The sequence below is a fragment of the Hypanus sabinus genome, chromosome 3 (genome assembly GCF_030144855.1).
Source record: "Hypanus sabinus isolate sHypSab1 chromosome 3, sHypSab1.hap1, whole genome shotgun sequence".
NCBI lineage: Eukaryota > Metazoa > Chordata > Chondrichthyes > Myliobatiformes > Dasyatidae > Hypanus > Hypanus sabinus.
Genome location: NC_082708.1, coordinates 191,622,434 through 191,638,478, shown reverse-complemented (window position 1 = coordinate 191,638,478; position 16,045 = coordinate 191,622,434). Strand labels below are relative to the sequence as shown.

At 50.1% G+C, this 16,045-nt stretch overlaps 1 protein-coding gene across 1 annotated transcript in view; it reads left to right on the top strand.

Moving 5' to 3' along the window:
• Positions 1–14,996, top strand: part of si:ch211-214j8.12 (uncharacterized protein LOC100000539 homolog) — a 33,371-nt gene extending 18,375 nt beyond the window's left edge. The window contains exons 3-4 of the mRNA XM_059965906.1: positions 9,162–9,328; positions 12,744–14,996. Of these exons, the coding sequence (XP_059821889.1) occupies positions 9,162–9,328; positions 12,744–14,042 (1,466 nt within the window). The 3' untranslated portion in view covers positions 14,043–14,996. The remainder of the gene's footprint in view (positions 1–9,161; positions 9,329–12,743) is intronic.
• Positions 14,997–16,045: the final 1,049 nt, after the last annotated feature.

Sequence of the window (16,045 nt, the reverse complement as noted above, 5' to 3'; positions counted from 1 at the left end):
AAGAGAAGTCAAGGCCAACATAAAAGACACAGAGAGGGCGTATAAAAGAGCAAAGATTCAAAGCAAGTTAGAGGATTGGGAAGCTTTTACATACCAACAGAAAGCAGCTAAAGTGGAAAAGATGGAATACAAAAGTAAGCTAGCCAATAATATTAAACAGGATATCAAAAGTTTCTTCAGATACATACGTGTAGAAGAGAGGTGAGAGTGGATATTGGACTGCTGGAAAAGTAGTCTGGAGAAGTAGTAATGGTGGACAAGGAAATGATGGACAAACTGATTAAGTATTTTGCATCAGTCTTCACCATGGAAGATATTAGCAGTACGGTGAAAGTTCAAGAGTGTCGGGGTGGAAGTGTGAGAAGTTGCCGTTACCAGAGAGAAGTTTCTTGAGAAATTGAAATGTCTGAAGGGAGGTGAGCCACGTGGACCAGATGGGATCTGAAAGAGGTGGTTGTGGAGATAGTGGAGGCATTAATAATGATCTTTCAAGATTAGATTATGAGGACACTCAGTCCTCGTTTATTGTCATTTAGTAATGCATGCATTAAGAAATGATAGATTGTTCCTCCAGTATGATATCACAAAAACACAAGACAGACCAAGACTAACCGACAAAACCACGTAATTATAACATATAGTTACAACAGTGCAATTTAATGCGTAATTTGATAAGGGCAGACCATGGACACGGTAAATGAAAGTCTCAAAGTCCCGACAGCCCATCATCTCACGCAGACGGTAGAAGGAAGAAAAACTCTTCCTGCCTTGATCCTCCAGCACCGCAGCTTCCCGATACAGTACTTTGGGAGCTCCGACCACAGCCAACTCCGAGTCCGTCCGAAAACTTCGAGCCTCCGACACCGAGCACCATCTCTGCCGAGCACTTTGACCTCGGCCCCGGCCGCCAAGCAACAGGCAAAGCCGAGGATTTGGGGCCTCCTCTCCGGAAATTTCTCGATCGCACTGTAGCAGCGGCAGCGAAACAGGCATGTCAGGAGTTTCACCAGATGTTCCACCGTGCTTCTCACGTCCGTCCCCATCAAATCAGGATTGTACACGGCCCCTACTTACAGATAACAGATATTCATCCTGAAGTGGCCGCGCGCTGCCATCACGCCGCCATTTTCAAATTTTTTCAAAGAATCCCTAGATCCTGGAATGATTCCAGAAGACTGGAAAATCACTCCACTCTACAAGAAGGGAGAGAGGCAGAGAAATGAAATTACAGGCCAGTTAGTCTGACCTCAGTGGTGGGAAGATGTTGGAATTGATTATTAAGGATGAGGTCTCAGGGTACTTGGAGGCACATGATAAAATAGGCCGTAGTCAGCATGGTTTCCTCAAGAGAAAATCTTGCCTGACAAATCTGTTGGAATTCTTTGAAGAAATAACAGTCAGGATAGACAAAAGAGAATTGGTTGATGTGTAGTTGGACTTTTCAGAAGCCTTTTACGATGTACTGTGGCGACCCATTTCCTGGCACATCCGAACCGGCTCACAATTAGATAGCCTACGGGGGTTTGCGAGCACAGAGCTTTGGAGCCTCTGCGCCACGGGGGGGCAGGTTGAGGGAGGCTTAAAAGTGAGGCTGAGGATTTCGAAAAAGGTTTTTTCCTTCAACTGCAGTTACCGACTCCGTGTCGTAATTTTAGCGCTGCGTGTAGCACACCACTACAACTGGTGACCCCGACGATCCAAACGATTTTTGGACCAGAAATGACCGACGCCGCCTCTGTTCATGCTGTTTCGTTGAAACTGCCGGGTTTCTGGACACAGCGACCGAACCTATGGTTCCAGCAAGCCGAAGCCCAATTCCACGTTCGCCAGATCACCTCAGAAGACACCCGCTACTACTACGTGGTGAGCTCCCTCGACCAGGACACAGCGGCCCAGGTCGCGGAGTTCGTACTTTCGCCCCCGGCAGACGGCAAGTACACGGAATTCAAAGCCCTGCTCCTCAGGACTTTCGGACTCTCACGGCGCGAGCGGGCTGCCCGTTTACTGCACCTGGATGGCTTGGGCGACAGACCTCCTTCGGCTTTAATGAATGAGATGTTGTCTCTCGCCGACGGACACACACCCTGCTTCATGTTTGAGCAGGCATTCCTGGAGCAGCTGCCCGAGGACATACGCCTGCTGCTGTCCGACGCGGATTTCAGTGACCCCCGGAAGGTGGCAGCCCGGGCGGACTTGCTGTGGAACGCCAAAAAGGTGAGTGGGGCATCCATCGCACGGATCTCCCAGCAGCAAACCAGTCCAGGCCAGGCTGCAGAGCCCGCCAACCCCCGGCCCAAGGAACACTGGTGCTTCTACCACCAGCGGTGGGGCGCAGAAGCCCGCCGTTGTCGCCCGCCCTGCAAGTTCCCGGGAAAAGCCAGGGCCAGCCACCGCTGATGGCTACGGCGGCTGGCCATCGGGATAGCCTCCTGTATGTGTGGGATAGAAGGTCGGGACGCCGGTTTTTGGTCGATACTGGTGCCGAGATCAGCGTTTTACCTCCGACGAGTTACGACACCCGCAGCAGAGCACCGGGTCCCCCCCGAGGGCCGTGAACGGCAGCGCAGTAAGGACCTATGGCACCCGTCAGGTGCAGCTACAGTTCGGCTCCAGCCAGTTCACGTGGGACTTTACACTGGCCGCCGTAGCCCAACCGCTTCTGGGTGCGGATTTTTTGCGAGCTCACAGCCTACTGGTCGACCTGCCCAGGAAGAGACTGGTACACACCGAGACCTTTCAGACGTTCTCCCTGGGTGCAGCCCAGTTGCCAGCCCCTCACCTCGGCTCCATCACGCTGTCCGACAACGACTTCACCAGGGTCCTGGCGGATTTCCCATCGGTTCTGGCACTGCAGTTCACAGCGGCCATGCCCAGGCACGGCGTACAGCACCACATCCCGACCCAGGGACCACCCCTCCACGCCCGCGCTCGGCGGCTTCCCCCGGACAAGCTCCGACTGGCGAAGGAGGAGTTCCAGAGGATGGAGGAATTGGGGATCATCCGGCGGTCCGACAGCCCATGGGCCTCCCCCCTGCACATGGTGCTCAAAGCGACGGGGGGGCTGGAGACCGTGCGGCGACTACCGCAGGCTGAACGAGGCTACCACACCAGACCGCTACCCTGTGCCGCACATTCAGGACTTTGCAGCAAACCTGCACGGCGCACGGATCTTCTCCAAGGTGGACCTCGTCCGAGGGTACCATCAAATCCCGATGCATCCTGACGACGTCCCCAATACGACTCTCATCACCCCGTTTGGCCTTTTCGAGTTCCTCCGCATGCCATTTGGCCTGAAGAATGCCGCACAGACGTTCCAGCGGTTAATGGACGCGGTGGGACGGGACCTGGACTTCGCGTTCATCTATTTGGACGACATCCTCATAGCCAGCAGCAGTCGTCAGGAGCATCTGTCCCACCTCAGTCAACTCTGCGCCCGACTGAGTGAGTACGGTCTTATAATCAACCCCGCCAAATGCCAGTTCGGACTCGATACCATTGACTTCCTGGGCCACAGGATTACTAAAGACGGGGCAACCCCTCTGCCCGCTAAGGTAGATGCGGTCCGTCACTTCCCCCGACCCACCACGATCAAAGGCCTTCAGGAATTCGTAGGTATGGTCAATTTCTACCACGGCTTCCTCCCTTCAGCTGCCCGGATCATGCGCCCCCTGTTCGCCCTGATGTCGGGTCCGAGCAAGGACATTACCTGGGACGAGGAGTCCGCCGCCGCTTTCGTTCAAACAAAGGAAGCTTTGGCGGACGCCGCAATGCTAGTACATCCCAGAATGGACGCCCCTACCGCCCTCACGGTGGACGCATCAAACACGGCAGTCGGTGGGGTGCTGGAGCAACTCATCGCAGGTCGCTGGCAACCCCTGGCGTTTTTCAGCAAACACCTGCGGCCACCCGAGCTCAAGTACAGTGCTTTCGACCGGGAACTGTTGGCGCTCTACCTGGCAATCCGGCATTTCAGGTACTTCCTAGAAGGTCGGCCCTTCACCGCGTTCACGGACCACAAACCGCTTACCTTTGCATTTACGAAAGCATCCGACCCCTGGTCGTCCCGCCAGCAACGCCACCTGTCCTACATCTCTGAATACACGACGGATGTCCGGCACGTCTCGGGTAAGGACAATGTCGTGGCGGATGCGCTCTCTCACCCTACCGTTCATGCCCTTTCCCAAGGGGTAGACTTTGAGGCACTGGCAGAGGCGCAGCAGGCGGATGAGGAGATTCCGAGTTACGGAACCGCAGTCTCCGGTTTGCAGCTTCAGGACCTCCCCGTAGGCCCGGGTGAGAGGACCCTACTCTGTGACGTCGCCACCGGCCAGCCCCGTCCCGTCGTTCCGACAGCCTGGCGGCACCGTGTTTTCGACTCCATTCATAACTTGGCGCATCCCTCCATCCGGACAACTGTCCGGATGGTTTCCAGCAGGTTCGTTTGGCATGGACTCCACAGTGAATGGGCCAGAACGTGCATGCACTGCCAGACGGCCAAGGTGCAGCGGCACACCAAAGCCCCACCGCAGCAGTTCCATTCCGCCCACCGGCGTTTCGACCACATTCATGTGGATATCGTGGGCCCCCTGCCAGTGTCACGCGGAGCGCGGCACCTCCTGACTATCGTGGACCGGTTCACAAGATGGCCAGAGGCGGTCCCGCTCACCGACACCACCTCCGAATCTTGCGCCCGAGCCCTGATCGCCACCTGGATATCTCGCTTTGGTGTACCAGCCCACATTACCTCCGACAGAGGCGCCCAGTTCACCTCCAGCCTGTGGTCATCTATGGCCAGCCTTTTGGGGACTCAGCTGCACCACACAACTGCCTACCACCCACAGTCGAACGGCCTGGTGGAGCGTTTCCACCGTCACCTGAAGTCGGCCCTCATGGCCCGCCTGCGAGGAGCCAACTGGGTGGACGAGCTTCCCTGGGTCCTACTCGGCGTCCGCACAGCGCCCGAGGACGACCTACACGCCTCGTCGGCCGAGTTGGTATACGGCGCGCCCCTGGTCGTCCCCGGGGAGTTCCTACCAGCCCCACGGGGGCAAGAGGAAGATCCCGCAGCAGTCCTGGGCAGACTACGCGGGAAGCTCGGTAACCTGGCCCCCATACCCACTTCACAGCACGGGCGGAACCCGACCTGCGTACCCAAAGACCTGCAGAACTGTAAGTTTGTGTTTGTACGAAGGGGCGGGCATCGGCCACCACTGCAGCGGCCATACGAGGGGCCGTTTATGGTGCTCCGGAACAACGGGTCCACGTTCGTGCTGGACGTTGGGGGGAAAGAGGAGGTTTTCACGGTGGACCACCTCAAACCAGCCCATGTGGACCTGGCACAACCGGCCGAGTTTCCGGCACCTCGGCACAGAGGCCGACCTCCCAAGCAGGTTCCGGCCCAGACTGTGGACATTGGGGGGTGTATCGCCGGTTCTGGTGGGGGGTTATGTGGCGACCCATTTCCTGGCACATCCGAACCGGCTCACAATTAGATAGCCTATGGGGGTTTGCGAGCACAGAGCTTTGGAGCCTCTGTGCCATGGAGGGCAGGTTGACAGAGGCTTAAAAGTGAGGCTGAGGATTTCGAGAAAAGTTTTTTCCTTCGACTGCAGTTACCGACTCCGTCACGTAATTTTAGCGCTGCGTGTAGCACACCGCTACAGTACCACATATGAGTCTGCTCTACAAGTTATGAGCCCATGGTAATACAGGAAAGATTCTAGCGTGGATAGAGCAGTGTCTGATTGGCAGGAGGCAAAGAGTGGGAATAAAGGGAGCCTTTTCTGGATGGCTGCTGGTGAATAATGATGTTCCACAGGTGGCTTCTTTTTATGTTATATGTCAATTATTTGGATGCCAAGTTGATGGTTTTGTTGCAAAGTTTGCAGATGATATAAAGATAGGTAGAGGGGAAGGTGGTTTTGAGGAAGTAGAGAGGCTACAGAAGAACTTGGACAGATTAGGAGAATGGGCAAAGAAATGGCCGATGGAGTACAGTGTTGAGAATTGTATGGTCCTGCACTTTGGCATAATAATAAAAGGGTTGACTATTTTCTAAATGGTGAGGAAGTTCAAAAATCTGAGGTGCAAAGGGACTTGGGAGTCCTTGAGCAGGATTCCCTAGAGGTTAATTTGCAGGTGAGTCTGTGGTGAGGATGGCAAATGCAATGTTAGCATTCATTTCTAGAGGACTAGAACATAAAAGCAAGGATATAATGTTGTCTTTATAAAGCACTGGTGAGGCCTCACTTGGAGTATTGTGAGCAGTTTTGGGCTCCTTATTTTAGAAAGGATGTGTTGAAACTAGGGTAGGTTCAAAAGTGGTTGAATAGCTTGTCGTATTAAGAGCATTTGACGGCTCTGAGCCTGTATTCACTGGAATTCTGAAGAATGAAGGGTGACCTCACTGAAACCTATCGAATGGTGAAAGGCCTCGATAGAGAGGATGTTTCTTCTGGTGGGAAAGTCTGGGACCAGAGGACAGGGCCTCAGGATAGAGGGGCATCCTTTTAGAACAGATATATAACCATATAACAATCACAGCATGGAAACAGGCCATCTCGGCCCTCCTAGTCCGTGCCAAACACTTAATCTCACCTATTCCCACCTACCTGCACTCAGCCCATAACCCTCCACTCCTTTCCTGTCCATATACCTATCCAATTTTACCTTAAATGACACAACTGAACTGGCCTCTACTACTTCTACAGGAAGCTCATTCCACACAGCTATCACTCTCTGAGTAAAGAAATATCCCCTCGTGTTTCCCTTAAACTTTTGCGCCCAACTCTCAAATCATGTCCTCTTGTTTGAGTCTCCCCTGCTCTCAATGGAAACAGCCTATTCACGTCAACTCTATCTATCCCTCTCAAAATTTTAAATACCTCGATCAAATCCCCCCTCAACCTTCTACGCTCCAATGAATAGAGACCTAACTTGTTCAACCTTTCCCTGTAACTTAAGTGCTGAAACCCAGGTAACATCCTAGTAAATTGTCTCTGCACTCTCTCTAATTTATTGATATCTTTCCTATAATTCGGTGACCAGAACTGTACACAATATTACAGATTTGGCCTTACCAATGCCTTGTACAATTTTAACATTACATCCCAACTTCTATACTCAATGCTTTGATTTATAAAGGCCAGCGTTCTAAAAGCCTTCTTCACCACCCTATCTACATGAGACTCCATCTTCAGGGAACTATGCACTGTTATTCCTAGATCTCTCTGTTCCACTGCATTCCTCAATGCCCTACCATTTACCCTGTCTGTTCTATTTGGATTATTCCAGCCAAAATGTAGAACCTCACACTTCTCAGCATTAAACTCCATCTGCCAACGTTCAGCCCATTCTTCTAACCGGCATAAATCTCCCTGCAAGCTTTGAAAACCCACCTCATTATCCACAACACCTCCTACCTTAGTATCATCGGCATACTTACTAATCCAATTTACCACCCCATCATCCAGATCATTTATGTATATTACAAACAATATTGGGCCCAAAACAGATCCCTGAGGCACCCCGCTAGTCACCGGCCTCCATCCCGATAAACAATTATCCACCACTACTCTCTGGCATCTCCCATCTAGCCACTGTTGAATCCATTTTATTACTCCAGCATTAATACCTAACGACTGAACCTTCTTAACTAACCTTCCATGTGGAACTTTGTCAAAGGCCTTGCTGAAGTCCATATAGACTACATCCACTGCCTTACCCTCGTCAACATTCCTCGTAACTTCTTCAAAAAATTCAATAAGGTTTGTCAAACATGACCTTCCACACACAAATCCATGCTGGCTACTCCTAATCAGATCCTGTCTATCCAGATAATTATAAATACTATCTCTAAGATGAGGAATTTATTTCGTCAGAGTGGTGAATCTGTGGAATTTGTTCCCCAGGTGGCTGTGGAGGCCAAGTCTTTATGTACATTTAGGGCAGAGGTTGATAGGTTCTCGATTTGTCAGGGCATGGAGGACACGGAGAGAAGGCATGAGATTGAAGCTGTGAGGGAAATTGCATCAGCCGTGGTGAAATGGTGGAGCAGACTCAATAGGCTAAGTGGACGAATTCTGTTCCTTTGTGTCATTGTCTTTTAAACCCTAAAGTTAGACCGCACTTTGAATATTGTGTTCAGTTCATGTCACCTCATTACAGGAAGGATATAGAAGCTTTAGTGAGGGTGTAGAGGAGATTTACCAGGATTAGAGAGCATGTCTTATGAGGACCAAGCTAGGATTTTCTCTTTGGAGCGAAGGACGACAAAAGGTGATTTGATAGAGATGTACAAGTTGATAGATCGAGTGGACAGTCAGAGGCTTTTCCCAGGGTGGAGATGGCTAATACGAGGGGACATGGTTTTAAGGTGATTGGAGGGATGATTAAGGGGGATGTTTGAAGGTAAGTATTTTACACGGAGAATGGTCAGTGTGTGGAACCACTTGCTGGAGGAGGTGTTTGAGGCAGATACATTCCGGGCATTTAAGAAACTCTTCGATGGGTTCATGGATGATGGAAAAATGGAGGGCTATATAGGAGGGAAGAGTTAGATTGATTTTGGGGTAGCTAATTAGGTCGGCACAACATTATGGGCCAAAGGGCTGTACTGTGTTGGACTGGTCCATGTTCTTATTACACCTCCCACCTCCCCCCTCACCTGTCACCTGCCGCACGTGCTCTTTTCCCTCCTCTCACCTTCTTATTCTGGATTCTCCTGATTCCTTTCCATTCCTGATAAAGGGTCTCATCCTGGAACAATGACTGCTTGTTCGCTCCTGACCTGCTGAGTTCCTCCAGCAGTTTGTGACACCCAAGACTGGAGGTGGTGCTGAAAACTGATGGTATTTGTGGAACACACGGTGACTGTTTACCATGTGACATAGGAGCATTTGGCCTGTCGAGTCTACTCTGCCATTCCACCTTGGCTGATTTCTGATCCCTCTCAACCCTATTCGCCTGCATTCTTCCTGTATCCATTGACGTCCAAGAATGTATCAACCTCCACTTTAAATATAGCCAATGACTTGGCCTCTCCAGCTGTCTGTGTCTCCCACAACCCTGGGTTGACCTGTACCGTGACCCTCTACCCTCATCCCCGCCAGCTGATAACTCTGTGTCTGCCCACCCTGACATGTCTCGTTCTTGGCCACCAGCCTCCAACCTGGTCCAGGATCTGCTGCAGCTGTTGGGTAAAACTCGTCGGCTGAACAGAGCTTTTCTTCACCTGCTGTTGGTGCCCCACCTGTTGGAGCTGAGTCTGAGGAGCTGCTCTGGGCTGGTCAATAACACCATCGGCCGGATCATTAGTGCCCGGTGCCAGGTAATCCCACTGTCTGCTCTAACAGACCTACAGTGTTGTACAACATTTTACCAAGTCCAAAGTCAACGTAACACTTTTCACCCACATTTTTTAGCACTTTCCACACACCGAACACTCTCTGTAAAATCCTACTCCTATACCTTCCTCAGATCGCTGTGTATCAGAATAAAGTCTCTGTCTGTCAACTCAATGTCTGCCCCTTGTTTTGTACACCTCTGTCAGCCAACTTGCATCCTCCTTCATCCAAAGAAAAAAGCCCAGCTTGTTCAGCCTATCCTTATAAGACATAGACAATAGACAATAGGTGCAGGAGTAGGCCATTTGGCCCTTCGAGCCAGCACCACCATTCACTGTGATCATGGCTGATCATACACAATCAGTACCCCGTTCCTGCCCTCTCCCCATATCCCTCGACTCCACTATCTTTAAGAGCTCTATCTAACTCTTTCTTGAAAGCATCCAGTGAATTGGCCTCCACTGCCTTCTGAGGCAGAGCATTCCATAGATCCACAACTCTCTGGGTGAAAAAGTTTTTCCTCAACTCTGTTCTAAATGGCCTACCCCTTATTCTTAAACTGTGGCCTCTGGTTCTGGACTCCCCCAACATCGGGAACATTTTCCCAGCCTCTAGCCTGTCCAATGCCTTAATAATCTTACATGTTTCAAGCAGATCCCCTCTCATCCTTCTAAATTCCAGTGTATACAAGCCCAGTCGCTCCAATCTTTCAATATATGACAGTCCCGCCATCTCGGGAATTAACCTCTTGAACCTACACTGCACTCCCTCAATAGCAAGAATGTCCTTCCTCAAATTTGGAGATCAAAACTGTACACAATACTCCAGGTGTGGTCTCACCAGGGCCCTGTACAACTGCAGAAGAGCCTCTTTGCTCTTATACTCAACTCTCTTTGTTAAGCAAGCCAACATGCCATTAGCTTTCTTCACTGCCTGCTGTACCTGCATGCTTACTTTCAGTGACTGATGAACAAGGACACCTAGATCTCGTTGCACTTCCCCTTTTCTTAACTTGACACCTTTCAGATAGTAATCTGCCTTCCTGTTTTTACCACCAAAGTGGATAACCTCACATTTATCCACATTAAATTGCATCTGCCATGCATCTGCCCACTCACCCAACCTGTCCGAGTCACCCTGCATTCTCATAACATCCTCCTGACATTTCACACTGTCACCCAGCTTTGTGTCATCTGCAAATTTGCTAATGTTACTTTTAATCCCTTCATCTAAATCATTAATGTATATTGTAAATAGCTGTGGTCCCAGCACTGAGCCTTGTGGTACCCCACTGGTCACTGTCTGCTATTCTGAAAAGGACCTGTTAATCCGTACTCTTTGTTTCCTGTCTGTCAACCAATTTTCTATCCATGTCAATACCCTACCCCCAATACCATGTGCTTTAATTTTGCCCACTAATCCCCTATGTGGGACTTTATCAAAGGCTTTCTGGAAGTCCAGGTACACTACATCCACTGGCTCTCCTTTGTCCATTTTCATAGTCACATGCTCTCTAATCCTGGTAGCATCCTGGTAAATCTCCTCTGCACCCTCTATAAAGCTTCTACACCTCCTGTAAAGAGCGACTAGAACTGAACACAATACTCTAAATACAGTCTAACCACAGTTTTTATAGAGTTACAACCTTGTGGCTCCAAAACTCAATCCTAGACTAATGAAGGCCAACACACTATACACTTTATTAACCACTCTATCAACTTGCAAAGCAAAGTTGAGTAATTGATGGACATGGACCCCCAAGATCCCTCTGTTCCTCCATAAGACATAGGAGCAGGACTGAGCCATTTGCCAGTCGAGTCTGTTCCACCATTTCATCATAACTGATCTATTTTTTTTTCTCTCAGCCCCACTCTCCTGCCTTCTCCCCTGTCCCTTCATGCCCTGACCAATCAAGAATCTATCAACCTGTACCTTAAATATACGTAAAGGCTTGGCTTCCACAGCTCTGTGGCAAAGATTTCACAGATTCACCATTCTCTGTCTAAAGAAATTTCCCCTTATCCATTTCTAAAAGGACCTCACTCTCTTCTGGGGCTGTATCCTCTGTTGTAAGACATTTCCACCATAGGAAGCATCCGCTTTATCGAGGTTTTTCACCATTCAACAGGCTTCAATGCTGCCCCTTGTTCTTCTAAATTCCAGTGAATACAGGCCCAGAGCCATGAAACGCTCTTCATACTGTCAAAAATCCTACCAATAACCTGTATTTTCCCTTGAAGTTAGACTTTGCAGTGAGTCACTTCACATTTTTCCGGGTTGAGCTCCATCTGCCCCTTCTCAGCCCAGCTCTGTGTCCTGATAATATTCATTGTAACCTACAATAGCCTTCTACGCCATTAACACCTTCACCGACTTCTGTGTCACCTGCAAATGTACTATCCAACTTTCCACTTCCTTATCCAAGTAATTTATATATAAAAAAACCCGGAGCTCTCCACCTACAACCATCCTTCGCCTTCCATGGGGAAGTGAATTCTGTTTCCAGCCAGGTTACCCTGGATTCCGTGCCTCCAAACATTCTGAATGTGATTACCATGAGGGATCTTATCAAATCCATGTACACCACATCTACTGCTCTGCCTCCATAAATCTGTTTGGTCACATCCCCAAAATATTTAATAATGCTTGCGAGGCATGACCATCTTGACTACCCCAAATCAGACTATGCTTCTTTAAATGCTTGTAAATCCCATCTCTAAGAATCCCTCCAATAGTTTGACCACCACTGAAGTAAGGCTCACCAGTCTGTATTTACCTTTCTTGAACAAAGGAACCACATTTTCCATCCTCCATCATCTGGTACTGCTCAACCCTCATCACCAGTGGTCCAACAATCTCTTCCCTTGCTTTGCATAATGTCCGGAATAGTTCCTTGGGACTCACCTATCCTAGTGTTTTTCAAATGTTCTAGCACATCCTCTTCATGTCGACGTGTTCAACCATATCAGCTGCCCTCACAAACGCCAAGATTTCTCTTGCGGGAAATCTGAAGTGAAGTATTCATTCCAAGGTTCAGTTCGATACCGCCATCTGAAAGGAGTTTTCACACTCTCTCCATGACCCTCAGGCCCTCCAGCTTCCTTCCACATTCCAAAGACATACAGTTTAGGGTTAGTAAGTTGGGGTATGAAGCATGGTGACTGCTGTGGGTTGCCCCCAGCACATCTTTGGACTGTGTTGGTCATTGACACAAAACAATGCTTTGTACTAAGTGTTTCAATTTACACGTGACAATTAAATCTAATTTTCCACCCTGACTTCTAGAGTATGTTCACACCCTGTTCAGTTCACTGTACCCTTCAGGATATGAGATCTGCCTTGTTTTGATGCTGGTGTGATGTATAAAGCCAATCTAACTTAATGCCCTGATTCCCCCAGGCTCTGACCTCTCTGGACTTGCACGGATGCAGCAGGATACAGTCCCACACGCTGGTGGACCTCATCGAGAGCCTGCCACGCCTCCGCAGGCTGATGCTTTCGGGCACGCAGTGTGACGGCCAGGTTTTGCTGGCAGTGGGGCGAGGCTGTGGGGATCTGCAGGAGCTGGACGTGTCGCGCTGCAGGGAGGTGACACCCCTGGACCTACTGCAGCTGGTGTACGACAGGGTGCGGGCCACCTTCCGCCCCCTCCGGCTGCGCAGGCTGCTGGCTGAGGACACCTCACCCTTGCCCTCGCCCTCTGACTACGCCTCGGCCCTGGCCTTCCTTCTGCTGGCTCTGCCTGGGCTGGAGTACGTTGCCAACCCGTGCCTCCCCGAGGCGCTAACCCTCATCCACCAACGGCACTTTGGGAAGGGACAGGACTTCCTCCAGACGGGGGGCTTTCCCTGCCTGGCGGAGTTGGCCCAGTGCGAGGTGCAGGCTGGCAGCCCTGCCTCACTGTCCCTCAAGAGGCTGGAGGTCGCCTCTGGCCACAACCTCTGCGCCCTGACATCGATGTGCAGAGCAGTAGAGGAGGTGGTGATGACCTGTGATGGGGGTCTACAGGAATTGTGGCACCTGCAGTCCTGGGAACAGCTGAACCAACTGGTGCTGGAATGTGATGGGTTTCAGGAGAGGCCGCTGGGGGACGTAACCCTATTCCTTGCCCAGTTCGGCTCTCGCCTTCGTCTCCTCTCTCTCATCAACTTCCAGCTTGAATCTTCTCTCGGGGATGTCCTGCGATTCTGCCCCAATCTCCGGCTTTTCCAGGCCCAGCTTCACCCCTCTGTGGGAGCATTGGAATGTGTGCCAACAGATGAGGAGGCTGAGGACCATCTGCCTTTTTCCAGCTGGACGTTCGTCCATTTAAAAGACTTCAGTGTGAGGATTGTGGACTCCCCATTGAGAGCTGCCTCCCTGCCCCGCAGCTCACAGCTCCCCCTGCAGTCAGCTCTGATCTCTGTGCTGGCCGGCTCTCCCCACCTCAGCAGACTATCGCTGGTCAACATCCCTGTGTGTCTGGACCGGGTTTTCCAGCAGGTCCTGGAGCACCCGGGCTCCCTGGTACAGCTGACGGAGCTGAGTCTGGCTCACAGCGTGGTTTCTAGCTCCACCATTGGGCAGCTGATGGCTGCAGACAATGAAATGTCCACACTGGACCTCCGGCACTGCCAGCACATCCACCGGCGGCACTATGACCGCTTTGTGAAGGAGGCCGCGAAGAAGAACTATGATCTGCAGATCCTTTGGGAATGAGGAATGAGAGGAGTCTGGCTGGGGCATCCTACAGGTCCGGTGGTAACCACCGTCCAGCCTTAGCCCGTTCAGAGTGGAGGTCAGCTGGTGACTGGGGCAAAGCTACCCCTCTGGTTGGCTTTGTGTAGTGGGAGGAACTGAATGGGGTGGTGCAAGTAGAGAGGGGGAATCTCATTAGGAGGATGAAGGTGGAGGGGTCAGAATGTTAGAAGAATGGAGGGTTATGAGGGAGGGAAGGGTTAGATTGATCTTGGAGTGGGTTAAAGGGTCAGCACAACATAATGACCAAAGGGTCTTTTCTGTGTCACCCTATGAGAGGACCTGTCCTGGGACCAACACATAAATACCATCACAAGAAGGCATCACTGTGCCTCTGATTTCTTAAAAATTTGCATAGTCTCAGCATGTCACCAAAAACGTTTGCGAAACCCCGATCTGTACAGTGGAGGGATATCTTTCCTGGTTCCACCAAAGCTTAGTATAGCAGCACCAATGTTCAGAAAGAGGGAGAGCCCAGTCAGTCACAGGCAAAGTCCTCCCCACCACTGAGCACATTCACAAGCACGGGCACGAGGAAACAGCAGCCACTATGCACTCTGTGCTCTCTTCTCACGACTACCACTGGGGAGGAGGGTTCCCACACCACCAGGTTCAAGAACAGTTACTACCCTATAGGCTCCTGAACCAATGTAGAGAACTTCATCCATTTCAACTCTGAACTGATTCCATAACCTACAGACTCAAACACTCTTCATGATTTGTTCTTGGTATTAATTTCTTTGCATGTTGGTTGTTTATCAGTCTTTGTTTTTGGATGGATTTTCCATAGTTTCTATTGTATTTCTTAATTTTTCTTGTAAATGCTTACAAATTATTCTCAAAGTAGCATATAGTAATGTATCTATTTATAATAAATGTACTTTTAACTTTGATACCAAACCCTCTGGGCAGAGGCATTTGAAGGGGTGGAGTGGGGTGAAGTGATGCCTATCCAGGGCAGATACAAAGACACGGCGGAGTGTGGTGCGTGAGTGAGATTACCTTCACTGTGGTGACTACACCTCCAGGCCAACAGGGCTCATCGGCTGTGGTTGGCATCTTGTCTGGGAGAAGGAAAGCTCTGATTTCAACCCTCCACCTCACCCACTCAATGGGAAGGCTACAGAGTAAACCCCCAAGGGAAAATCCAGAGCTGGATTTGAGTTGAGTTCCCAGTTGACTGGTGCCAAACTGTATCGGTCTCAGCAGTGTGGAGAGTGGGCAACAGCTCGCTCTCCATATCATACTGCCCAGGCTTGTGTGCTTGGACAGCGAGGACACAACTTCCATGGTTGATCCTGACCAATGTGAGGCCATCTCAGTCATCGCTGACTGTCGGACTGACCCACGGTGGCGAGTGGAGTCTACTTGCCCCGTGACAACTTTTCACACCGAGAGTGGAATGCACTGGCAGTGATGGCAGTAGAGGTGGATACGATAGGGTCTTTTAAGAGACTCTTGGATAGTACATGGAGTTTAGAAAAATAGGGAATTTCTAGGTGGTTTCTAGAGTAGGTTACATGGTCGGCACAACATTGTGGGCCGAAGGGCCTGTAATGTGCTGTAGATCTCTATGTTCTATGTACGATGGATTGTTTGAAATGTGTGTATTTTAATGCTAGGAGTATTATGGGTATGTTGATGAACTTGGAGCATGGTTCAGTACAGAAAACTATCCAGCAGTCTTCATCATGATTCCAGTATTTCTACTATTTTTTAAATGTTTCTTAATTGTACATATGATTTTTTTGTGTTCTATTGCTGAGCAGCAGTGAACCACCTGACTGGCCTATCAGAGTTCACTTTAGGAACTAGTTAACTTGATCAGCATTTCTGATCTGGCAAATGTTCACGATTGCGGTTAATTTAAACAAACAAACTGTGATTTTGTGGCCATTACAGAAACTTGACTGAAAGAGGGGCAGGAATGGGTGAAGCTTTAGAAAAGATAAAGGAGGTAAAGT